Source organism: Mustela nivalis (genome assembly GCF_964662115.1).
Source record: "Mustela nivalis genome assembly, chromosome: 13".
NCBI classification, from domain to species: Eukaryota; Metazoa; Chordata; class Mammalia; order Carnivora; family Mustelidae; genus Mustela; species Mustela nivalis.
Window position 1 is genome coordinate 62,017,042 of NC_139032.1, and position 26,278 is coordinate 62,043,319.

The 26,278-nt window shown below is 49.0% G+C and overlaps 1 protein-coding gene across 4 annotated transcripts in view; it reads right to left on the reverse strand.

The window, feature by feature from the left end:
- Positions 1 to 26,278, reverse strand: part of ANKS6 (ankyrin repeat and sterile alpha motif domain containing 6) — a 49,322-nt gene that overhangs the window by 13,746 nt on the left and 9,298 nt on the right. The window contains exons 5-14 of one of the 4 annotated variants that reach the window (XR_014302163.1): positions 25,289 to 25,395; positions 23,547 to 23,695; positions 22,251 to 22,449; positions 21,415 to 21,464; positions 18,247 to 18,456; positions 16,905 to 17,058; positions 15,942 to 16,111; positions 14,410 to 14,432; positions 8,914 to 9,100; positions 4,285 to 4,352 (exon numbers count right to left, since the gene is read on the reverse strand). Coding sequence is in view for 3 of the 4 variants with exons in the window: in XM_082696488.1 (XP_082552614.1) it covers positions 4,285 to 4,352; positions 8,914 to 9,100; positions 15,942 to 16,111; positions 16,905 to 17,058; positions 18,247 to 18,456; positions 21,415 to 21,464; positions 22,251 to 22,449; positions 23,547 to 23,695; positions 25,289 to 25,395 (1,294 nt within the window). In the remaining variant the exon portion in view is untranslated. Of the gene's footprint in view, positions 1 to 4,284; positions 4,353 to 8,913; positions 9,101 to 14,409; positions 14,433 to 15,941; positions 16,112 to 16,904; positions 17,059 to 18,246; positions 18,457 to 21,414; positions 21,465 to 22,250; positions 22,450 to 23,546; positions 23,696 to 25,288; positions 25,396 to 26,278 lie in introns of those variants that run through there. The other 3 variants (XM_082696489.1, XM_082696488.1, XM_082696490.1) reach the window with 3 other exon arrangements.

Genomic DNA, 26,278 nt, shown 5'->3' on the forward strand with positions numbered 1-26,278 from the left:
GTAGCCACTGACCTCTCTCCTGTGGTTTCCTAGAGGCAACAGCCTCCTTGCTAATGTGACCTGATGTTCCCTAAGAATTAAGGGGTTCTGTCCCTTGTATGGGCCCTTGCAAATTAGACCCCAAAATGGTAGTCATCAGGGAGAAGTGGAAGGGAGTTGGCTGCCCATAGCCGTCTCTCCAGTCTGTGCGTGGGACAGAGCCAGGGCTGCCTGGACGCGGACAGACAGAGCCTCGATCCCTACTTGCTGCCGGGGCACCTGGGCAGGAACCTTACCTCAGTTTCCCCCCTGAAATATATGAATCCTCCTCTGACCTAACTTACTGGTGGTTGTAGGGTCTACCCAGAGGGCTTCCATAAAGCTTTGCAAACTAAATAAATTACAAAAATGTTATAGTTTTATGTAATATAATGTTGTCATTTAAAATAAAACTCTCACAACTTATTGAAAACCCTTAGTGCTTCACTTTAAAAGCAGGCTTGTTTTCTATTCCCTCAGAGATACTGAACAAGATTCTTAAAATTTTTTCTTTGAAACATTGGATGCATGTGGAGATAGAGGAATTTTTTTCTGAAAAATGTCCCCCATCTTGCCTTTTCTATTTTAAATAGTCATTTTACTTTCCTGGATTAAAACAACCCTGAAGCAGGCATGAGTTGGTAGGGAAGGGTCTGCTTGGACCCCAGCTCCAAGCCCTGGGAGGTGCCTCCCTACGTCACTCTGGGACTTTATGGCTCAAAAGGGGCTGAGGGCCTGAAAGAGCAGATGACATGGTTTTGACAGACACTGCCTGCCCCTGGCTGGGCCGGACACTCCCCACGGTCCCACCCCCTGCTTGTCCCCATGGCCAGCTCCTCAGCACCTCTTGCCTATGGCACCCCCCACCCTGGCCACCCTCTTCTGACTGCAATCTCCTTTCCTGTGAGTCTGCCCCTAACTCCCCCATCAACCCTGGTCTGCCACTCATACCAGAGGCCGGAGGTCTCGGGATCACGGTGCACAGATCACGTTCATGTCGGCCAGGCCCTGCCCAGTCAGGCTCCACTCTCTGCCCCAGATGCACCAGCCTCATTCAGGCCCTGAACAGGCCAAAGTGCTGACGGCTCTCTGCGCATGTCTGCTTCCTCTTCCCAGACACCCTTCTACCCTGCTCCCCTCCCTCAAAGGTCAGTTTATGCTCAGCCAATGTCTCCTCTGGCCCTCATTCAAAAGACGCCCTTCCTGGGCTCCCAGAATGCTCTGGGCGTTTCTGCCATTGCTAGGGTCAGGCGCTGGTAGAGGGCCTGATAGAGGGCAGAGACCTGAGCTGTGTTTGCTGGCTGACTGAATGACCACACCAGTCAATATGCTACTGCATCCCCAGATGAATGGACCTTCTCAGTCTCCGACCTCTATCAACCCTGTGGGCTACCAAACCGTCACAGCTCATTTTAGGTGGAGAGAACCAGAGACTAAATTCTCCTCACGTGAGCACTTCTGAAGGGTTAGCAGGATGAGGCAGAAACATCTGTGTCCTTTCAATATTCATGCCCTACTTTTTTTTAGTAATACTTTTTTTTTAGTAATAGAATCTTAGTTGTCAGCTAGGCATTTCCATGAAGCTAAAGAACTGTATTTCTGAGTTTCCCTTGCATATGAGTATGTCAATTGACAAACTTTTGGCTAATGAGATATAAGAAGGTTTATGGTACTTTGAGGAAGTCTCTCTTAAAAAAGTAAAGTAGGTATCATTTTGCTCTCTCCTTCCATTCTGCTGCCTGGAATGTGGAGGTAATGGCTGGAGCATTGGCAGCCATTCTGGACTTTGAGGATGAGGGCCATATACCCTAGTGGAGCAGAGAGCTAGAAGGAGATTTGGTGACTCAACTGAACACCTTCTGTGGGAAAAATAACCTTCTATTTTGTTTAAGATACTACTACCTGGGATTTTTCAATATATATAGCTAAATCCATCCAAATACAGGTAGAGAGATGAAAATTATCAGTCTGCTTCAGTTTCAATATTGAGAGGATGAGAAAATATATTTACTTCATTCTTCTTCCAAATTCTCAATAAGGACTAAAAGCATATAAAGGGAAGACATTTTTATGAGCCCTGGAAATGAGGGAAAAGTACTATCTGCATGCCAGGTACTTTAAGGAGTTTCTTAAGGACTGAGAAGTGCTCTGTAGCTGCAGGGATGGATGTGAAGGGGAGGGCAGGGGCAATCCATGATGTTAAAACCCGACTCTCATTAAAGCCTTCCAGGGAACACGGGATCTCTGTATGGACAGACAGCAACTCTCACACAGTGCTGTCGAGCTTCTGTGTGGTCCAGTGGGGAGCTCAGCACAGGGGGACAGCTGAGCTGGTTCGGCTAACCTCACCCCACCCGACACAAACAGAAAGCCTCCAGTCAGTGGCTCCCAGCTCTCCCCACAGGGCTGCCCCAGGCCTCAGCACCCTCCCTGACCCCAGAGGCTGTGAAGACCACAGCAACTCTGCATAGTCTCCCCTCCCTCTAAAACTCTGAAAGTGTCATATTTCATCAGGAACATATCTCAGTTCCCTATAAGGGACAGCGGCAAGAACCAGAGAACGGTGAATGAAGGTGTGCCCCCAGACATGCCGGCTCCCAAACGGGGATGCAACTAAGAACCCAGGACGAATGTTGCCTTGTGACACAGAGACATTTCAAGAAACAGAAGCACACCTTGAGATGCACACTCCAAGAGAGCGCAGAACACAGCACACAAAAGCAGGCCGCCAGCGGCGTACGGGAGAGATTTCTTGGCGATGAGAAACATCGCTGTGGAGGTTTAAAACACTGGAGAGGCAGGAAGGACCCCACTGGCTATGGCAGGAAAGCAAGGGAGGAAGAAGGCTGCTTCACTCTGTCTGCTGCTCAAGACAAAATGCTAGTTAGTCCCTGAGCAGCATCTCAAGCTTGCAGGGACAGTGAGCGAGTCTCAGGACTGCAACTGTCATGATGACCATCGTCACGGACTCGACCAGGCCCCAGAAATATTCCAAACCAGTGATTACACCAGCGGACTAGTGGGCCTACAGAGGAGTTTATGGGGCCAAAATGGTCAGTTTTTTTTCAAAACCTTGAGCTATATATAACTCACTCACAATACAGTCCGCCCATTTGGAGTGTACGGCTCCTAAGGAATTCGTCAGTGGTACAGTGACAGTGTAACAGGACGGAGGGCAGCTACGCTTGAGGAGAACACAGGGGAAAGCATAAGCCTGTCAAATCGCCAAGCTCCACACCTGAAATTAGCGCAACACCGTGTGCAACTAGACCCAAGGAAAAAAATCTTTTTAATTAAAAAAAGAAAGCAGACGATTCAGTGATTTTTCAGTATATGCCGAGTTGTGCAACCATCACACTCAATTTTAGAACATTTTCATCACTCCCCAAAGGAACCCACACCCATATAAGCAGTCAGTCCCCATTCTCTCCTCCCCCCACTCCTTGGCAACCACTAATTACTTTCTGTCTCTACAGATTTGCCTATTCTGGACATTTCATATAAATGGAATCACACCATATGTGGCCTTTTGTGTCTGGCTTCTTCCCTTCAGCATGTGTGTTCCAGGCTCCGCCGTGTCATAGCGTGTGTCAGCACTTTCCTCCTTTTTATGGCCGAATTATATTCCATTGTACGGCAGTAACACATCTGGCCAGTCACCAATTAGTGGGCATTTGTGCTGTTTCCCACTTGTTGGCTATTATGAATAAGGCTGCTGTGTGCAAGTTTTTGTGTGGACATATGTTTTCAGTTCTCTTAGGCCCACGCCCAGGAGTGGGATTGCTAGGTCACATGGTAATTCTATGTTTAACATTTTGAGAAACTGCCAAACGGCAGAACGGTCATTTTTTTTTTTTTTTTTTAATGTGATTGTGAGCACTTTTAAGCAAAAGGAACTCTCCCGGATTAACACAGACATCCAACATCCAGACACTCAGCCCAGAGTCATTAGGATTTGCTTTTGACCCGCATTAGATCTAAAAGCCTGTCAGTCCATCCCCTTCAACAAAAGTGTGAGCAGGACAGACACAAACTTTACTAGCGAGAGCATTGCACAAAATAACAAAATTCTGTTACAACAAAACAAGCCATAAGGCCCCCAGGATTTCACTGTGATGAACTGAACTAAATGTGCGGAACACAAACTCCCATTTCCTCAGCTGTCTCAGTGAAAAAGATCAATCTACACTTGCAAGATAAAAACCCATATATTTGATTTTTTTTTTACGGTAATATTTGATGGACATTAAAAAATAACATTCTTACCTCTTGCTCCTCAAAAATGGGCTGATATTTCTCAAGTGACAATTTCTTAAGGATTCCAGTCAGTTCATCTTTGAGAGGGAAAGATGTGAAAAGATATTTTAGAATTTGGCAAAATGCATCAGAACAGTGGTCTTCAAACTCATAAAGCAGTGGCAACCTTATCTCAAATAAATGTCACAAGAAACTCCCAACACGGAAAGCAGATCAAAGCTCAGCTTGTAGGGATGCAGCTGGGGGCGGGTCCAAGCCACTTGTCAGCCACGCCTCCCCTCAGGGCACGCCCCTGGCATCTCCCCAACCCCAAACCCAAAGTGGGAGGGGGCCAGGTGACCCTCCAACGGCTGCCATCTCCACACTCTTGGGGTTCTAGCTGCTGGGACTAAAACTCCACTTTCTGTCCAAGAACAGCTTTTAATTATGATTTCTTGACTGCTGGTAGCCGCACCTGCAGCAAACGCTAATGCCAGCAAGTTGTCAGCGAGGCGGAGGAGAAACTTAAGAGAACAAGCAGGTGGCTTCAGACCAGAACTGGAGTTTGGCTCAGTGTGAGGAGGCTGTGGGCTCCCCGAAGGAAGGATGGATACATCTGAGTGGAAGAGATGCCAGAAGGCCACAGAGCAGGGGAAAACAGAAAATTTTGGATAGTAAGATTTCAGAGCAGGGAGGGTGAAGAAAGGAGACAAAAATAGCATCGGTGGGGAGCGGGGGGTGGCTTGAGAAAATATTCATTCACCCATTTGATGGTGATTTACTAGACTAGGCTCTAGGGACTCAACAGAGACCAAAACAGGTAAGCAGGCTGCCAGGCCAAAGGCGATGAGGACGAATGAAGCAGGATAGGGGTAGATGACAGAATGGGAGAACGTTGTTTATTATAGAGTGTGGTTAGCAAAGTGTTCCTTTATAAGGTACCATTTGAGCAGTAAATGAAGGAGTTAACTGTGTAACACCAAGGAAAAGATCGGCAGGCAGTATTCAGGCAGCAGGAAGAGCAAGTGCAAAGGTCCTGGGGCCATGGGTGCAATTCACAGAAGAGTGGACAGGAGGTTAGGAGGCCTGAGTTCATTTTTTAACTCATTCATTCTACAGCAGCTACCAACATGCCTACTACATGCTGGGAGTCCAAGGATGGAAAGGTCTGTGCTGTGAAGGAGCTCAGTGTGGCTGGGGAGATAAAATGAAGAGGCTGATGCACCATCAGGCACTCTACTTTGCACACGGATAACCCATTTGCTCTTTACAACAACCGCACAAGTGCCATCCCATCATCGTCCCCATTTACAGATGAGGAAATAAGGTGTCAAAAGGTGGGCTACCACATCTTGGATGAGATCGTACTGCTGGTCCATGGCAAAGCAGGAATTCACACTGAGTGGTCCAGCTCTCTGGCCTACACTGCACACCCCAGCCCTTCCACCATGTCTCTCACTGGTGACAAGTGCTGTGACAAGGGATATCAATAAGGGGATCTGGGGACGGGGGAGCCGCTGACCAGCCTGAAGGACTGGAAAAGGCTTCACAGGAGAGTGCCACTGAGCTAGGAAGGACGAGAGGAAGCAAGTCCCAGCCCGTACAGAAGCCACTGACAGTTTCATGACGCCAACACTTTGCTTCTGCTGTTCCCTCCACAGACGCAGCCTTTCCCCATAGTAGTGTGCTGCTTAGGTGGCTAACAGCTGGCTCCCTGAGGGAAATGCATGTGTGTACAGAGGTAGCCATGTAAGTTTATTGCAGATTTTACTGAGGGACACATGTAAGGGACATATAGCACCCAATTTATGTTACAGTAATACGCCATACAACATTGGTTCTTACAAATTCTGTATCGCCAGCATCTCAGGCACCTCACTGAATGCTCGCACTGATTTTTGCCCTCCTCTTAGTCCAGAGCCAAGCACTACAGCCCCAACACAGGTGTTGCAGGACTGTTTCATTTACAGGAACATGGAAGATGAGACGGAACAGTGAGGATGCATATAGGACCTTCATGGGAGCAAGTCCACTCTGTGAGGTAATGGTTTTAAAATCCTGAAAGACTGTTTTCTCAATTTTTTGTGCAAGTCACACATTTAACTTTCTCCAACATTGTCTAGATGATGTCAGAGGCTCTAGGACACAGCAAACCAAACCCTGACTGGTGTGGCTGTTTGCTGACATCATGGAGTCAATGCCCCCTGCTGGCTGATTTCAAGCCACCAGCATAACCTGTGTTCCTGAAAGTGGAACTGGGAAGGGGATGTGCATAGTGGCGTCTCGTTATATAGCATTTTCTACTGCATATGGAGCACAGATGTTCGTAAAATTAAAGTTAATAATATATTTTGTTTTAAATACCATGTATTTTTAATTTAATTAGTGTAATTATGTAAATACATGTAATTTGACTTTGGGGGGCTTCTTTCATATGTGTTTTTATATAGATTTACATATCTATATATTATGTTTTCATCTTTATATAATATATATACATATATTTTTATTATACAGGTATTATATATAATACACACACACACATAGGTATTGTTGCTTTGTTGTAATTTGACTTTTAATAGCTGTGTTTAATCACTGGCTTGTACATTTCCTATAAATTCGATGACTGACTCTGGTCCGCAACTGCCCCGCCTCTCCTCTGCCCTCTGGCCTGAAGGCCTGCTCTTCGGTGAAGCCCGGCTATCCCGTGCTCTGCTGCTAACCCAGATTGGCTCCCATCTGTGTCACAATCCTGTACTGCTCTTCTGTCGCCTGCACCCGAATCCCCAGCCAGACTGTGAGCCATCCTAACACCCAGACAGGTGACGTCACCCAGTGCCCAAGCTTCTCCCCTCCCCAGAGAGGGCAGCTGGTGGAAAGATGGGGCAGGACAAAGGCTTGCGTGTAGTCTGCAACTAGGGCCACATTTCCCACACAAATGTCTGGGGGCTGGGTTGCCACTCTGTCCTGTGACAATCTCATGGCCACAGGACAAAGGTCCTGCTGCCTCAGGACACAGGAACTCTGGAAGGGAAAACCAGGCTTTCTACACCAGAGAAATTAATCCAAAAAGAAACTGCTATCAGGTCCTCTTTTGTTTCTATCATGACTAGGGCTTTGCAAACCTTTTTAAATGAAGAGGGAGAGGGAAAAGAATAGGCATGGGCAGTGCATTCAGATATCCACGGTCTCAACAATGTTTTGCAGAAAGGTGGGGTATGAGTACCTAACTGAACCTCTAGGAGTTAGAATTCCTAAAAGCCTCCAAGGTTGGAGAATTCATGAGTGGAGAACCCAACCCTCCATGTAGAAAACACAGCTGGGGAGGAATGGGGTTGCTAGTGACTCTGAAGTGGTTACAAATGAAGCCATTAGAGATCACACAACAATAAAAGCAGCCCCCAAACAAAGAGGATGCCAAAAGCAGCATGCATTAATTAGCTCGGTCCAGACCACAGCCAGTGTGGCTGGTTTCAGCTTATCGCCTGCTGGGCAGAGCACGCTCAGCCCCGTCCTCCCCGTAGCCCGGTGCCCTAGTGTGAGCGGGAGGCCCTCCAACACCTGAGACTTCTCTACCTTCTCCGACACACTACTTGATCTGCCCCGGCCTGCACTCCATCTCTCACCAAAGCTCCACTCCCCTCCCTCCCACCTCGACCCCCTCATCCCAGGAACCACCAGAAGGCAGTTTAAAGGACAGGATTCTTCATCTCCCTTTGTCTTTTTTCTCTTCCTATCTTTATCTGGGGCCTTGCAGCTGGGCCTCCACTCCATCATCCTTTCTGCATTATCCCCACAGGAAGGGGCATACATCATGTGCCCAGGTTCTAAAGTTGTCCTGGTTGCAGGGGACAGCTACTGCCTCTGCTTGCCCACCATCCATGCCCTCCTCCTTCTGAAAATGGCACTGTGACTCTCCTTTGAGGAGCCACTTCTCTCCGAGTCTGCAGGGCAGACCCTGACCCCAGCTACAGAGACAGACAAGAGACCTGCGCCTGACCAATGAGCACATTCCACTGGCACAGACATACAGTCAAGGATGGACAAATGACCCGTCACTGTAAAACGAGCCAAGGCAGGCCAGTGACATTCACCTCAGGATTTTGCTGGACCTGCTCAGAAGTTAGCACGCTTTCTGCTGGTGTGGCCAAGTTAGCAGGGAAAATGAGTAAGCTTGAAGTTCCTAAGGGACAACTTGGCCACCACTGAGATGAGAGAGCCTACCTGAGATATGGAGAAAAACATGCCCAAGATACCTGGATCAGCACATGCCTGAAGCACACCCTCGACACTTCTGCTTGATGAGCCAACCGATTTTACTTAAACCGGTTTGAGCGGACACTGCATTACTTGAAAATGACAGAATTCCGATTTGCACAAGGTTCAGGGCAAGGTCCATAAGTGGTATTGGAAAAGCATGTCTACAAGTGTGTGTTTGGGTATGTCCACAAAACTCACCTACACTGAAGCACTAGCTGAGGGAGCTTACCATACCAGGAAAGATAAAAATACAAGGTGGGATCAGGGAAGAAAGGGGATAGGAATTTTTGTTGGAAATTTTCAAGGCCCGACTTAGGATGGCTATCGCATCAAGAGCACCTGCAGGTCCCAGTGGCAAAAAGAGGAAAGGGCGGCATTTTAGGACCTTGGCGGACTCACCCTCATCTGTGATGGTGCCACTGCTGGAGCCCCCACTGCTCTTGGACTGCCGATGGGAAGAGGAGGAGGACACTGAGGACTCGGCCGTGTGCCCTTTGGGTGAAGGGGAGGGCGTGAGCGTAGGCGAGGTGCTCTTGGAGGGAGTGGAAGTTCCAGACGGAGGCCTTTTGCTCGTCTCCAGCTTCTGCTGAAAAGAATAAGACAAATATGTAAGCCGTCACCTGGAGGGTGGAGTGATGAAAACAGACACCCTGCAGGGAGCATGGGTGCTGTCTGACTCAGCAAGGAATCCAACCAGGATCTAACCAATCTAACTATGAAATCCACTTCAAAACACAGGCAAAGCAGAAATAGTATTGTCAGAACAGTCGTGGGAAAATCCTCCCCTGGGGCAGAAAGGCGGGGTTGGGGGGGGGGGGAGTAGGAAGGACCAAGAGGCCCCTGAGGAGCCTGGATCCTGTGTGCTAGTCCTGCCTGTACGCTACCAGGATCAAGTCCTTGGCCAAGTCCTTTTCCTTCCCAGCCAACCCAACTCTAGACAGAGGTGTGGCTTATCACTACACGAAGTCCCTTTCTGCTCCTGACGTCCCTTCATCTCACCCAGTCACTGCCAACCTTCCACCAAAGAATAATCACTTTTCCCTTCTTTGTATGTGGGTCATTTAGCTTTTAAAAAAGTACCTTTTTATTTTTAAATAATTTTAGACTTATAGAAGAGTTAAAAGATAGAACAGAGCATCCCTGTGTACCCATCAGCCAGCTCCCCCTGATGTTAACAGCTTCCGTAACTAGAGCACATCATCAAAATGATGAAATTAACAGTCACGCAATACTATTAGCTAATTGATGGACTTCACCCGGATTTCACTGGTGGTTCCACTTAATGTCCTGATTCTGGTCCAGGATCCCAAGTTGCACTGACTTTTCACATCTGTTTGATGTCCTCCAATCTGTGACAGCTCAGTCTTTCCTTGTTTTTTATGACCTTGACACTGTCGAAGAGTTGAAGAGTTTGTAGAGTATCCCTTGGTTTGGGGCTCTTTTCTCATAATTAGATTTGCTTATAGATTTGGGGGCTAATGACCCCAGAGGTAATGAGCCATTCTTACTGCATCACACCAGGAGTCTTAAAGTACCCATTTCTTATTACTGATAATGTTGACCTTCATCACTTAGTTAAGGTGGTGTCTGTCTGGTTTCTCCATGAAGTTGCTAACTTTTCCCTTTAAAATTAACAAATATTTGGGGGAAGGAGGGTAGATATTGAGCTAAATACCTTGTTGCTCCCAGTAATGTTAGCATTTTTCAGTTGCTCTTAGCTGCAGCAATTACTACCATGATATTCTAATGATATGAGATCTCCTATTTCCTTTACCGTTCACATTTATTATTTTGAATTTTGTAATTAAGAGTTGCTCATTTTCCCATTTATTGTTATTTATTTCTTATTGGTATGGGCTCATGGATATTAATGTTATTCTCTGGGCTATAATCTAGTAACTATTGCTATTTATTTTATGGTGATTCAAAGTGTTCCAGTTTTGGCCACTGAGATCTTTCAGGTTGGCTCCTATGTCCTTTCAACATGCCCACCTTTTAAAAATTCTTTCTTTTTAAGGGCATCCCCTTAATTTCTGACACCATAAAATGCTTTAGGCTCATCTTATATTTTCATTGACTCAGCACTGAAATAAACCACTTCTCCAAGGCCGTGATCCCTTTCCTTAGAGAGTGGTATTTAGAAACCAAAATCTGGGTACTAGGTTGGTCGTGGCTACTGGGATGTCACTGCTGGTAGGTCCTCTCAGCAGACAGAGCAAGGAAATAAAGTACACTGAGCCATGTATACACATATCCACACTTACTCCTGTATCAATCTGTATACATATATATACACACACATATTTATAGACACGCATTCATGCTGATTCATACTGACACCTCTGACAACAGTCCAACAACCATGAGGTTTGTTGTAGCATTTCCCCTTCAATTTGATCTCTGACAGTTAAAAAGGGGACTCATTATATTTACCTATTTGATCAACCCTACTATAAAGTGAATATGTATACAAAAAGTACGTGTAAAGGGCGCCTGGGTGGCTCAGTGGGTTAAGCCGCTGCCTTCGGCTCAGGTCATGATCTCAGGGTCCTGGGATCGAGGCCCGCGTCAGGCTCTCTGCTCAGCAGGGAGCCTGCTTCCTCCTCTCTCTGCCTGCCTCTCTGCCTGCTTGTGATCTCTCTCTCTCTCTCTGTGAAATAAATAAATAAAATCTTAAAAAAAAGAAAAAAAAGTACGTGTAAAGTGGCTTCAGAATTTAAACCATACCCCTACAAGAAAAGTATTTATCAACTAGAGTGCAGTGTATAGTTATTTGTCTTTATTTGGCCTTATTATATCTACTCGACAGTTTCCCCCCAACCCTACCTCCCAAAGTGTGGTTATGTCAGTCATTTGTAATACAGTTACATCTCTTGTCATGGTCTGCATTCCATCTTTGGTTCCTGGTTCATACTGTTTTTTAAAATTTGCATATAGAAGAAATAATTCAGCCGTGTACAATTCTCTGGGTTTTGAGAAATGCCGAGTTGTGTACCATAGAAGAACAGTTCCATCACCTCCAAAAATCCCTTGTCCTGTCCTTTTCTAGTCAACCTGCCCCTCACCCCAACCCACAGAAATAAAGGATCCCTAAGGTTCCATCTCTAAGGCTTTGTCTTTCTAAAACATTGCATAAGTGGAACTATACAATATGCAGATTTTTGGGGGCTGCCTTGAAGATTTACTCAAGTTACTGCATGTGTTGACAGTGTGTTCCTTTCCACTGCTGAGCGGTGTCCCATTGCATGGACATACCACAGTTAATTTATCCACTTACTTGTTGACGACATGTCTCCAGTTTGGCCTATTATGGAGAAAACTGCTAGAAACATTCATAAACAGATTTTGGCATGAACAGTTTTTGAAAATGCATTTGGGTTAATACCTAGGAGGGAGAGAGCCAGTTCGTACGTTAAGTGCATATTTAGTTTTATAAGAAACCGCCAAACATTTTCAAGGTGGCTGTGCTGTTTTGCATTCCTACTGCCATCTGAGTTCCAGTGGGTCCATATGCTCACCAACACTTATATCTTTATATTTTTATTTTTAATTTTAGCCAGCCTAATAGGTGTATAGTGCTATGTTGCTGTGGTTTTAATTTGCATTCTCCCCAATAGCTAGTGTTCAACATTTTCCCATATGTTTGTTTACTATTTGTTTATTTTTGATGAAGTATCCATTTTGCATATTTTTTATAATTTGTTGGTTGTTTTATTGTTGAGTTAAAAAATTTTTTTTCTAAAGTAGGTTACATGGCCAGTGTGGAGCCCAACGTGGGCTTGAACTCATGATCCTGAGATCAAGACCTGAGTTGACATATAACAGACTGAGCCATCCAGGTGCCCCTCTTACTGTTGAGTTTTAAGAGTTATTTATTCAGTAGTTTAAGTAGGATACGGCGAGGCATCTTCTTTTTTATCTTAATCATAGTGTTTTCCGAACTTCCTGGATCTGTGATTTGGCATTTATCATTAATTTGGGGAAATTTTCAGGCACTATTTTAAGATATTCTTTCTATCCTACCATTCTCTTTCTCTCTTTGTCTTTAGGGATTCTTATTACTTGTATGTGAGAATACGTGATATTATCCCATAACTTTTTTGTTGATCTTGTTCTTGTTTTTTAACTTCTTTTTTTCTTTGTGTTTCAGTTTGGGTGATTTCTTTTACCCTGTCTTCCACTTCATGGACTCTTTCTTTGGTGGTGTCAAGCATACTGAAGAGCCCATAAAAGGCCTGCCTATCTCTGCTACCTGTTTTCTATTTCTAGAGTTTTCACTTGATTCTTTCTTAGAACTTCTATCTATCTGCTGAAATAGCTGGATGATCTTCTATGCTCAAATTTTCCATTAGAGCCTTTAACAACTGTAGTTTTTAAAAATTCACTGCCAGGTAATTCCAACACCTGTGTCATATCTGAGTCAGATTCTGATGACTGCTGTGTTTCTTGGGAGTGCAGCTTTTCATGCCTTTTTGTACTCCTTGTACTTTTTGGTAAAGTTAGACATCTTGACTCTCCTGATAAGCCTTTACTCCTCCTTATGACTACATCCCAGAGTGGAACAAGAATCCTTCTCTTAGATTTTGAAAGATTTTGTCATTTAGTTGCCTATATTGTTAATAAATTCTGCTTTTTTATAAAGAAGGACATTCAAGTACAGCTTCTGATAAGGCAGGAGATAATTAGTATATCCCAACTAAACAGATCTATCCCAGTCAAAGCAAAGAAAAATGATACTCTGACCTTCTGGGCGGCATCATTTGGTGGGGGTAGGGGTGGGAAACAGACAAATACACTTATTTGGGATGCTCTGAAATATCTGAACTTCCCTATATTCCCAGTCAGTATAGCAGACTGATTGTGTTAATAGTGTCATCTCAACTCCTCCTATGTAACCCTGTGAGTTCTCCTGTAGTGGGCATGCTGACTTGCTTAAACAACCTGATTGGTTTTCAACTCCTGCCTTTGGCTGTTGTCATGAGAACATATCTAAGTTTGCTGTGGGCACACATAGCTCAGTTATCCTGATCACCCTCCCAACAGCCAAATGTATAAGTGATACCCCCAGACCAGATAGCTAAGTTCACACTGAAATACTGACCCACAGGTTCATGAGCTAAATGCTTTTTGTTTTAAACCATTAAGCTATAGGGTAGGAATGGAGAGGCAACATACTCAGTGGGACTTTGGGCTAAATGCTTTTTGTTTTAAACCATTAAGCTTTAGGGTAGGAATGGAGAGGCAACATACTCAGTGGGACTTTGGGCTCCCAGAGGTCTGGGGAGCACTGATGCACGCTCTGACTTCCCCAATTCTGTGTCTCCTCAGGTTCACTTCAGGCTGATTCGTGAAGATGCCAGAAGCCATGCCTTGAGAATATTCCACCATTATGGTGGTGCTTGTCTTCAGCCAAGTTCAAAAATCAGTTTCAGGAGGCTCCTATTTTGAATACTGATTTCTAATCCTTCCTAGGGAGTCTTTGACAAGTACTTCATGTCTCCATTTTGCTGCTTGGAGCCTTTGACAGAAAGTCCACTCCTTGTGTCCTTTGATTTAGGACACAAACCCTGAATTTTTAGACAGCTCCCCAAGCATACTGCTGGAGTATCAGGCGATCACAGAACTAGATAGTTTCCCCCATTTGTTTCCTAAATGCATCTTTTCATACACTCTCCTTTGATCGGAATATACTTGTATATAGATTACATGTAATAGATGCCGCCAAGTGAGACAAGAGTTAACTTATAATTTAGATGCCTACCTATTTTGAACACCAGTTAAAGGAAAGGAAGCTAACAATATCTAACACATCATAAGATCACCCAAATAGAAACAGAAAAATTTAAACAACAGAGAAGAGGAAATTTATATCAAAACCCAGACTAGAAGACTTACTTTGGTTAGTAGCTCTGAGTTTCCTAGCAGCAAAGACAAAAAGAGAACTATAATAATTATATAATTCTTTTTATCTGAAGAAAGAAAATATATGACAGGATCAGTAGAGACATTTTTCTAGAGCAGAATTCTAAAGGGAATTAATTACATAGACCCCTATCACACATAAATTTTTTCAATATAATGGAAAATATGCTAATGCATAGGGAAAAACTTTTTCTGGAACTATATTATAAAGGGAACCTAATTATATAAATCTGATTGCAAAAAGGACCTTGAAAAACCAAAAGTTATATAGCCAACAGTGGAGGGCAGAAAATGAAGACTATTTCTCATACATCCATTAGAACAGCATCTCTGGAGGCACTTCTGGGCAAGGGCCCAGGCGTGAGGCTTTCAGGTGATCCAACTTTTCTCAGGGAAAAGCTCAGGACGTCTAAAACATATGAAGAGCAGGACAGTGCTTGGACGTGGGGTCCTCTCAGAGGATAAAATGGGCTACACTGAACCACTGGAGGGGGGCACCTGGCGGGCCACCTGGTAGAGGAGCCAATTTATACTCAACCACCAGGAACCCACACTTGGGTGGGGAGTTGGCTCACGCCAGTAACCAACTCAGGTGGAGCGGACAGATTCTAATGATACTAAAAAACTTCCCACTCCAGAGAGACATTTGCGGTTTCCTGTCCTTTGCAAACTCCATACAGAGACTAACAATGTGTTGAGCACTCTTGGGCTGTGTCCATGGGGGAATGGTGCAGAGAGGTGAGGCTCCAACTCTGTCCTGTCTTCCAACCTTGCTTTAGTTCTTCCCCTCTGGAAGGCTTCACCCTGGAGCAGTCTCGCCCTGCCCCACCCCTGTCCCCTTCATGTGGCTCTTCATCCTTCAGACCCTCTGTAGGTGTCACTGCTGCCCTCAAGCCTGGGGAGTGGCCCCCATCTGTGCCCCCACAGCATCCCCCTCCTCACCGCCAGAGTCCGCAGTGACAGTCTGAAAGCAGTCCCCCACCCGGTTCACTGCCGCACCCCTACTGCTAGCAGCTCTAGGCACAAAGCAGCCACCCCAGACCGGTGTCCAGTAGAGGAATATGGTGGGAGCCCAACTACTCCCTCTGGTCATGTGAGCAGTTACAGCTGCCGCAGCCTCGCTGAGTGCCAGGGCCCCCCTCAAAATGCTCCAGCATGGGGCTGAGATCTGACCCTAGGCGTCTTCTCCTGATCACACCCTCTACACTTCTTGGCTCTAAGCTATGACCCAGTGTACACAGTGTAAGGCTGAATGAGGCACCCGGAGAGGCCCTGCAGATCAGGTGGGACGCCCATGTGCAGAGGGCTGAGGGCACAGGGTAGGACCCCAGAGATTGCAGGCATGATCCGGCCCTCCCCAGAAAGCCCGGGAGCAGCCGGCCGCAAGGGGTCTGTCTTGAGTCCTGTCCCAGAACTGCGGCACTGCCCGTGTCCCCCCAGCATGTGGGCCATGTGAGGACAGAACCTATGAGTGTAATAGGAGGAGACAGAGGCAGAACACGCACCTTGCCGCTGGGACCGCCACCACCTGCGGGGGAGACTGGGAGTTCAGACGAGCTGGACCCTGGTGCTGGCCCAGCAGGACTTGACTGGTGGCTGGGCTTTTGCTCCGATAAACCAGCTGCTTTTTTCCTCTGGGCAGCGATTTGGGACAGGACACTGTCTATGCTGCCACCTGAGGAAAGAGGAACAGATGTGACTGCCAGGGGTCCAGGGCCTGGCAACAGGGGTCTGGTGGACTTCGAGTGCTGATCTTGCGGAGCTGGAAATGCCTTTCCCAGACTCCCCCTTGACCCCATGTGTCTGCGCGCTGGGGTTGACCCCAAGAGGACTGTGCATGAAAATCAAAGGTGGCAAGGACCTAGGGGTGGCCACCATGCTCTGAAGGCCTCGCGGTGAGGTGCTGAAGGAGGCAGTGTGGGTACGATCAGCTTGTCCTCACTTTCCCTGGGCCACAGCCAGCTGGAGCCAGCCTCCCGCAGGTACAGATGCCCGGCCCAGCCGCCCACGGCAGCCCCCGCGCTAGTGTGTGCCCTCCGAGCCCCCACTTTCCAGAGCTGTGCCAAAAACTTCCTCACCGCAATACTCAGAGTGGACAACGATGTTCCCTCTCCCAGTTGCCCCAAAACCCACTAGCAAGCTCGCATTATTATGAGAGGAAAGGGGAAGGGGATAATGCCCAGGGCTAGAGAGGATCTGAGAGAGAGCACCGACCACCGACGTCGGGAAGGTGGCAGCCAGGTGCTGCGTGTGGCTGTGAATATTCGTGCATGTATGAAAGTGCCATTCTGGAGGGCAAAAGGCAAGGCTGTGAATTCACTGGAGACTCCTTGAGCCACATCGGGGAGGAAGACAGGGTGTGGGCAGTTGTTCCTGGGACCATCCACCGAGCAAGCGCGGGGGCCGCCCACACCCGCAGCCCCAGGGGACCCTCCTGCCTCCCCTGAGTGGCCCTGCCTGGTACCCACCTGAGCGGTTATGCAGCTCCCCGCCATGCCTGCTCGAGCCCCCTACCCCGCTGGAGCCACCTGAGGAATGAGGTGAGTGGTTGAAGTTTCCAGAATTGGCGGGAGAGGTGGGGCTTCTGGAGAGAGATGGAAATTTAACAGGCCTGACAGGAGTCTGCAAGAATAAGGTGGGTGCTGTGGTTAGGGTCTGTTGCTCCCTCTTCTGGGCACACACGATCACAGCAGGGAGGGACCCGGATCCCCTGGCTCACCCTAGCTGATGCCTGAGCCCAACACACCTCTGCCAACCAGTGCTCACCGCGCCAGGCATCCCCTGAGAAGCAAGTTTACCTCTAGCTGCTGACAACCAGACCACCAACTCAGGCTGAGCCCCTGTGGTGTCAGTCCCCGAATCACCCCACTTTCAGCATCACTCAACCCCCTCACCCCACAGCACAGACTAGGTGCTAGCTGTCCCTGCTCATTCCCTCCAGGGGCCAGGCTCTCACTCTCCTGCTAGAGACTTGCTGTTGCAATAGTCCCAGGAGGCAGCTGCGAGCAAGGCTCACCCCATTTTACAGAGAGATGGAGGTTCTCAGTTCTTTCAGTCCCTCAACACAATGGCAGCGCAGGGTCCTAAATCGTTATTCTTGGTCTGCCATTTACTGATTCTATGGTGTGCACCTACATGCAAGGGATAATCTCCTCAGGAGAGGGACTGCCTCAGGACATTACAGAGACACACCAAGGCCCACGGAGTCACAAGCCACCATGGGCAAAAAAGCTAGACGTCACACTCCTTGTGAGTATAAGAAAATAGCAGCAGTGCATATAGTTGCCTCCTAGTGTTTGCTCCTGGTCATCGACCTGAACAATGATATCATGTGGAAATTGGTTTGAAACCAAGAACCTAACTCCCCTTCCTGGCCCAGGCCACAGAGCTGGGTGCGCTATGGCAGGTTACTTGCCCTCTCCAGGTCTCAGTCTCCTCATCTACTAAAGGGAAGGTTGGATTAGATCAGGTCTTCAGGCTGTGCTCTATGGAGCTCCAGGGCTCCAGAGAAAAGGCAGAAAAGAGGGGGGCCCCCCAACTTCCATTCCCTTCACACCATATTTTTTTTTTCTCAAGCTTATTTTTTTTTAATATAATTTTTTATTTTTTATAAACATATATTAACACCATATTTTAATCTGTTTATAAAGTAAGTCCCGTTGTAGGATCCATGAGACAAAAGGATAACACTCATTTAAAAGAAAACAAAACCTTCGACCTTGCTGGATTAGCAGGTCAGAGGTCCCTTCTGCCCACAGCACAACCCAACTTCAGGGAGCAGTGAGTGAGTATCACAGCCAGGGGACTTACAGCATCGGTGCTCCCACCAGCCACGCCCACGGGGGCACCCCTGCCAGCTCTCTGGGGCAGCACAGTCTTCACGGGCTCTGCCTTCCCACTGTGACATGTCCGGGACCGATCGGAGCTCCACAGCTCAAAACTGGAAGGGGGTAAGAAAGGGGGGATGACTGCCTTCAGCTTGTCACTCGGGAGTCTGGGGAAGGGGGCTCCATTGCGAAGCTGAAAAAGACAGGCTGTGGGTTAGACAAGCCCCAGTGGGGCTCTTCATGAAACTCTCCAGGTTTCTCCCGCTTCTCAGAGAATGGCCCCTGCACTACCCCCTCACCCCTCCCAACACACAACCTGCCGGAAACCCATGCGGTATCCTCTGCTCGCTTCCCAGCAACCGAACAATACCCTCCTTTACTCTGCTCCAGTCCCCAGCTTCTTTTGTGTCCATGATAGCAGCTAGAATGGAGACAGAGGGGATGAGGAGATGGGGGGGGGGGGCAAGGGATGCTGAGTGTGCTGTGACAGGGACCCCTGAGGGGCTGGGGAAAAGGGCACTGCAGGTCCAGGGAGCAGAATGCAGCAGGGCCCAGCAGCCAGAGGGGCAGGATGGGGGTGGGGGAGAGCTGGGGGTCTCAGGAGGAAGGGGCAGGGCATGGCAGGGGGGACCACGAGGCCCAGACACGCTCTCTGTGAGCCCAGCAAAGACTCCCTTCCCCATCCCACCACACCCTTCCTACTCCAGCCACACCTCCCACTGCTGACATTTTTAACTGTAATTTTATATTTTGAAAATGTGATTTAGGGTTAGTATAAAATCCACACAATGATGATTGTCAAGGAAAAGCATTCACACAGTCCACACTAACTTTAATTAAGAGAAGACAGTGGACTTGGTGCCAGATGGCGCTTTGCAGGGAAGGGCATCCCACAGCTAAACCTGCCTCAGGAGCCGGGCACGCGTGCATCTCCACTAGGACGACTGCAAACGCCCACTCGGCAGGGCTCCCTGGCCATCCTCCATCTGCCCAGGGGCAGCCCAGCATGCCAGCGCCTTCCACCAGGCATTAGGAGGTGGGATGGGGAAGCGCCACGGCAGGTGGCGGCTGGGCAACCTGGGTCCCACCCTGGCTTCCCCGAGCTCTTCTGAGAGTCTGTGAACAGGGCTGTCCCGTCAGGACCTCAGTAACCTCAGCCTGCAATGAGGGTCGGACGAGAAGTGGACTAGGGATGCACCCGGCTGCAACGCGCTCACCCCTCAAAAGGCATTTTCACTCCTTGACGTCAGAGTCTAAATTGTTGCAAACTTTATGGAAGGCATGACAATGCCCACTGACCACCGACCCAGAAATCCTATTTCTAGAGGTTTACCCCCAAGGGTACAGTCAGGCAAGCAGGGGAAACTGAGGCATAAGAATATTCATCAGATCTGTGAAAACAACAACTAAAACCCCAAAGTCCAACAGGTGAGCCCTCACTGGTCTGTGAGGCACAGTCCCATGACGAACGTCGTATCATGCAGCTACTCGACGTGCTGTGGCTAACGAGTGTTTAATGGCATGCGACAGACGGTCAGACGAACTGTTAGGTCAGGCTCAGCACAGCATAGGGAAGAGAACAGTGCCGACCTCCCAGGGGTGCTGGGGAGGCTGAATGGGCAAACATATGTTAAGTGCTCCTAATGGTGGCCGGCCCTTAGTAAGAGCTGTATTTGCCGCTGTCATACAGGGACGCGATACACTCGTAGAGGCTAAAATACAGCTAGAAAAATACTCAAAAGATACAAAGCACAAAATGTCGTCATGATCCTGTGTATCATCAAAGGTGATATGGTGATTTTATGTTTCTTCTTTATACTCAACTGCATCTTCCAAAATCTTGGCAACAGCCCTTCTCATACAAAAGTAACTGCTGTTGTTTAATGAGATTAGCAAGTGTCCGGCAGCACAAGTGCCCACCTTGGTAAACTGGTCTAGAGACAGGGATTCATACCTATCGCACAGCAGGACAAGGCTGAAAGAGCAGATCCCTCTGCACTGGGCTCCAGGTGCCACCGGTCCCTGAGGCAGCTGAGGCCCTCACTGGGGAAGCTTCTGCTCCCTTCTCCTCTCCGATACTGCCCTCTCCTGGTCAGCCTTCAGATTAGGGTCCTAGAGCTAAATGGACTTCAGTTCAACCCCAACCAGGAGGGTCTTTTCAAACAGAAGCACATGAGGTCCAGAGAGGGGAAGTCACAAGACCAAGGTCACACAGCAGATAACTGTGAGCTCCTTCTGGGCCAGGCGCTATGCTAAGAACTTCCTGGGGATAAACTTATTCAAACAAACAACCATGAGGAATAGCGTCCCTTAAGTCAGAGACTGCCAGCCATCTCCCAGTACCCGTCTTCCACATCTTCCTCAGTAGACACCCCTGACACTATGATGAGACACAGCCACCTGAAACAGAGACTGCATTTCCCAGCCTCCTGTGCAGCGACTCCCACGTGACTGCATGCTGGCCGACCTGATATAAGCGGAAGTGGCATGTGGGTTCCCAGGAAACTTTAAAGACACGTGGTATGTGCCTGCAGCCGCTTGTCTCTCCCCTCATTTCTCCTGCTGGCTCGAATGGCCACAGCTCTGGCAGCCGTCTAGGTAACAGAAGCCAAGTATGGGTAGAAGGAAGCATGTCCCTAATTCCATGGATCAACGTACCAGTCCTGAGCTGCACTTGAGAAAAATAAGCTGCTGTCTCGTCTACACCACTGTCATTTGAAGACTTTCTGGTACTCATAGCCAAAACTAATCCTGACCCATCTCTAGTTCACAGATGAAGAGACAGAGGCCTCTCGGGCTGCAAGCACAGCCTCCTCCGTGACTCCTGACTCCCCACAACCAAAATAGTGAGTCCAATGTCCCCCATCAAGTCCTACCGTTCAAAGCCCTGTCCTTAGTGCTGCCTCCCTGCAAACACCATCAGGGCTGACATCTGGCCACTGAGCACCAGCACAGACTTACCCATGGCTTCTGGCTGGCATCTGTTCCCCACCCCCTCAGTGCCAGAGCTGTGACCAGCGTCACACGTTTTGATATCAACCCCATCTGTGACCACCACAAAGACAGACACATGTCTATATCCAGCCTCGTAAATCAATCAACTCATGACTAGTAGAGACCTGAAATGCTTTTAGAAAAGCCCCACACTCACCATGGTGGTCAATAACACATCATCTTTGTCTCCTCTCGTGCTCCCAGGACCTGAGAGACAAATGGAAATTTCCTGAAATGATCCCCCCTCCAACTCCAAACGGGTTCACGGCATGAGGAAGAGTGACAAGGTCAGCATTCATCCTGGAAAACCAACTCTCCTGAGTGATTTAATATTTAATAATAATTGGTATTCAATATCTGAACAGAAGGAAAATATTTAAAAGGTATCTCTTGAAGCATGTTTTCAGCTTTTCCATAAACCACTGCCACGCGGGTCAGACAGTGGAGGACCCAGCTCAAAAGTCTGTCTCAAAAAGCTCTGCTGAAGGAGCTCGTCTAGGGGCTGGGAGTCTGGTAGAAGGGATGTGATTTAATCAACTGTCCAATCAGTGTGGGATTCTCCTTTGATCCCCTGGCAAAGTCATCCAATCTGTTGAACATCTCCAGCGGTGGGAAGTCCATTACCTACCCCACAAGCCCCCACAAGATAACTCATTCTATTTTAAAACCTTCCAATGCTAGAGACCAATCATCCTGGACAGGTGGGGAAAGCACCTATCAGAGGCAAGGGACAGGCAGGGCCTGGCCTCTGGTCCCTCAGCAGGGTGTGTGGGACGGAGGCCAGGGACTCTCACCACCACCATCCCCACTCTACCATGCTGACTGCACTGGTGTCCCTGCTTCTCAGTCCTTCCCCAGACCAGCCACTCTGCTCCTGTGTCACATCCCAATAAGCATCTCCCCTCTGACATCAGCCCAGGAGACAGGACAAAAGGCAGAGAATTTGGGTCTGACCATTCTGAGAATTCTACAGCACATGCAGTGTTTTCTTACCATTCTCTTTCATGGTAGGGGCGACAGCCTGAAGCCCCAGGCGACTTAGCTTATCCTGGGGGGATGCCCGCATCGTGGAGTCCAGTGCTGACTCTGGCTCATCACAGAAAGGCAAAGGCTGGTTGCTGGAGAGCCCGCGGGGCAGGGTCTGCGTCAGTTTGAGCTTCCGGAACCGATTGGACATTCGGTTCCACCAGGACTGCCAAGGAAATGCAGAGCAGAGGTCGTGCTCCAGGAACACCCAGCCTGGGGGTGGGGACTACACTTTACACAGGCTTCCCCTCTGCTCCCCGGGTGTATGACAAGTTCTCCCAAACAGTCACCGCACCCTCTCCCACAAAGCCATGGTTCTTTCTAAATCCTTTCTGACTCAGCTCTTAGGGGCGACCCTATCTGCCACCCCTCATCTCACCAATCTCCACCTCACACAGATCGAGAATTGGAGACCCAGATGGGGTGCCCACTTGCTTGGAGTCTTATAGTGAGTCGGGGACAGACAGATGGACAAGAGGTGATGCCAAACACGGTAATATCAGTCACTGTGTAACCTCCTCCCCCAATTCCTGTGTGAGTGAGAGATGTCAGGTGTCCACGGCAAGGCCTGGGGCACCTGCTCCAGCAGATGACGTCCCCCCACTGAGAGAGGGGGGACCGGTACCACCCCCCACTGAGAGAGGGGACCGGAACCACCCCCCCAGGGTGTCCCATAACCCTGGGACACACCGGGAGGGGAGGCCAGGAGGGTGCGGCCGCGGCGGCAGCGAGGATGGGGCTGCAGGGACCTCTGCGAATGACAGCAAGAGGAAGACCTGGGGCTTGCGTGAGCGATGCACAGGCACAGGGGGCCCAAGCATGCAGATCATGGAGGTGCCAGAACCCCAGACAGGATGGCGGAGAGGAAGGTGGATTTCAGGCAAGTAGAGAAGATGGGGAGCATGAGAAATTCAAAGAAGAATACTCGGCTTGCAGTTAGAAATGAGCAACTGGAGGTCATTCTGGAATTTCCAGAAAGCTACGGATGCAGGCCCATGGGCAGCGGGGAGACCGGAGAACAGCAGCAGCAGCAGTGTCCCACGTGCAGACACAGACGCCGCACACACCTGGCCTGGGAGGAGAGGCATTTGGATCCCCCCCATATCTGCCATGCTCACTGCTCACCCCCAGTTTACTTCCTGCTCCTGCTGGGCCGCCCTCACCCTAGCCGAAACCAGCCCGGCGTCAGTAGGAAGCGGCAGGCATCCTGCAGCCTGTCAGCCTCGCTCTCTATCTAGCCCTGGAGGGCAGGAAAAGGCCAACCTTAAGCCCGCCTTTGTCATCGGGCAGCACTGGGACGCTCCAGGGCTGTCGAGCCTTCGAGTGTGGCAGAGGCGGTGGGTGGCTGGGCCGGCCTTTGTCTTTAGTCACCTGCATGCAGACAGATGCCAGCAGTCGAACAAGTTCCGTGTCTATGGACACAAAAGGCAGCGTTTTACCTGCAAATACGTCCGTTGGGCTACGGAGGGGAGGGGGCTCAAGGAGACCCCGCTTGGCCTCAAAACTCATTTCCCCACAGAAAGATCGACGGGCAGCATGGTTTAAGAGGACAGACTCTGCAGCCGATGGGGGGGGGGGGCTTCGGGTCTGCCTCGGCCCCTCCCCGGCTGTGCAACGGCAGGTGAGTGAGTCTCTGGGTCTCTGGAAAGGGCTGCCAGTAGGCACCACATGAAGGCATGTGGAGGATTCAAGGGAATTTCTGCCTAAGGTAAGTGCTTAAGAGAGGTGGGGTCTTATTATTATTACCTGGGTTACCAAAACAAAACAACGCAATAAGTGAAATTGACAAGAAAACACTACAAACTATTAACAGTGTTTTCCTCTTGATAACTGTTTTTTTTTTTCCTCTCCAAGTGTTCAATAATAAGCATGTGTTTCTTTGAAAATTTCAGGCAAAAAGTTTGTTTAAAAAAACTCACTAGGAAAAAAAAATCGACTAGCGAGAGGGTAGGGAATTGATCGGAAGCCAAGGGAGAAGAGACACAGTGAAACACGAGTTTGTGTAAGGAAAGGGTGCGTGATGCAGGGATGAGTTCGGAGGACACAGACTCTTGGCACACCGGGAGGGTCTCTGATGAGGCGGAGCGAGCTTATTGGACTTGGGCAGAGGACCCCAACTCGCCGGCTAGGTCAAGCCATCTCTCTTGACCCTGGTCACCTCCTCTCCACAAGGGGACATGCAGCTCTGCTTCCCCTCACACACCCTGTGAGGATGAAATGGAACCAGGTAGGCACATGGGGTCTGCGGTGGGGGCAATGCCAGTGATGAGGTAGGGCGCTCCGGCCCACCACCCTGTAGCCCAGGAGGTAAAGACCTCTGCCAAGGCCAGTAGGCTGGGATCTGGCTCACAGCTCAAAGTCTGTGGGTCAGAAGGGCCTCCCAGCCTCTCTCCTTCCCTGGACTGCAAATCCAGGGCAACAGGAGACAGGACAGACAGACAGACTCTGATCCCTGAGTTGCCTGACTGGATGCCTCAGGTCTGAGAGGAGGGCCGGTCACAGTTGGGGAGGGCCCAAGGGGAGCAGCAGATGCCTGCGGGGACCAAGAAACATGGGAGTATGGATGGCGACACTGCCAGCAGAGTGCCCTTGACCCAGCGGCCTCTACCTACACAATTCAGCACAGGGGGCCATGGCTTCATGTCTGCTTCTCCTTGTCAAAGGGGCCTTTCTGTTTCCCCGAGAGTCAGGGTTTCTGGCTCCAAAGCCCTGGTACCATTCTGGGGCTTGTGTGGCCCACTGAGGCAGATTCGTGTCTCGCTGGCCTTCCCTCCTAGGAGACTCCCTGAAGGCCGGTGCCGGAGAAGCCCAGAGGTTTACCTGGTGCCAGCCCAGCCTTTACTGAGGAAGGAAGCCACTTGTCTGAGGACCCGTGGTGAGCCCCTTGGGGCTTAAGAGTGACTTCCCCCATGAGTAAGCAAGGGCTGAAAACAAAGATGACTCTCTCCATTCCTAGCCAGAGAAAGGCTGTGCAGGTTTACAACCCTTTTCCAGAAACAACCCACCAGGATCACTCAGCAGCATCACCAAGTCAAAGGCCGTGTACCCATTTTTTGCACGAAGAGTGACATCAGCCCCTTGGTTTAGCAGATATTTGACAATTTCCTTATTCCTGGGGAGGAAAGAAAAAGCCAGAGTTAGAGGCACTGAAAGCGAAAGCCTGGCTTTGTTCCTGGGCAAGCTGACGGTATTAACTACAGTGCCCCATCCCAGAGCCCAAAAGAAGGGCACAGAAAGCTGCCAAGGGTCTCACACTCCTCCTTCCCTACACCATAGGCTGATCAGACGCGAATGTGATGGAAACCAAAGCCGAGGTGTTCCTTCCACAAACCAAAGGAAAACTACATGGCCAACACACCCACACATAAATTCCCCACTCCTCCTGCCCCAAATCAGGACACCCACACTGTAGAAGCCCCACATAGGCCAAGGTGTCTGATGCAGAAGCCCGAGGCTGAGCAAACAGCAAAACAAACTACTTTGAGATGAGTAGTAGATGAAACTACTACACGGGAGAGTGCTGTGATCACCTGAAACAGGGAAGGAAGGGCCGGTTATGTGGAATCAGACCACCGAGCCACTGTAAGAAGGTCTGCAGCTCCTGGTCTCTGGGCCAGCCTCCCTGGGAGAGGCAGAACAGGAGGTGAAGGGATTCAGAAGCACCAGTCAATGGCGGTGCCTATTCAGAAGGAGAGGGTGAGGACAAGATTCACTGCCAGTTGCTGAGAAGCCAACGGTATTAATGGCTCATGGAAATGATTCCAGTGGGACACAAACTTAAGGACAGCAGTGTGAACACTCCAAACCAACCGACCACTGTTCCACTGAAATCTACTAGAGCCACTTATCTGCCTGCATAAAATGTTCCTGCTGCACAGTTTTTATGGGCACTGGTGAATTCTGTGATAAGGTCACGGGCATCAGGACACAGAATAGGAATGCAGGATAGAATGAGCGTGCACCACTTTGATTTTTGTGTGTGTGTGCCTCAGGGT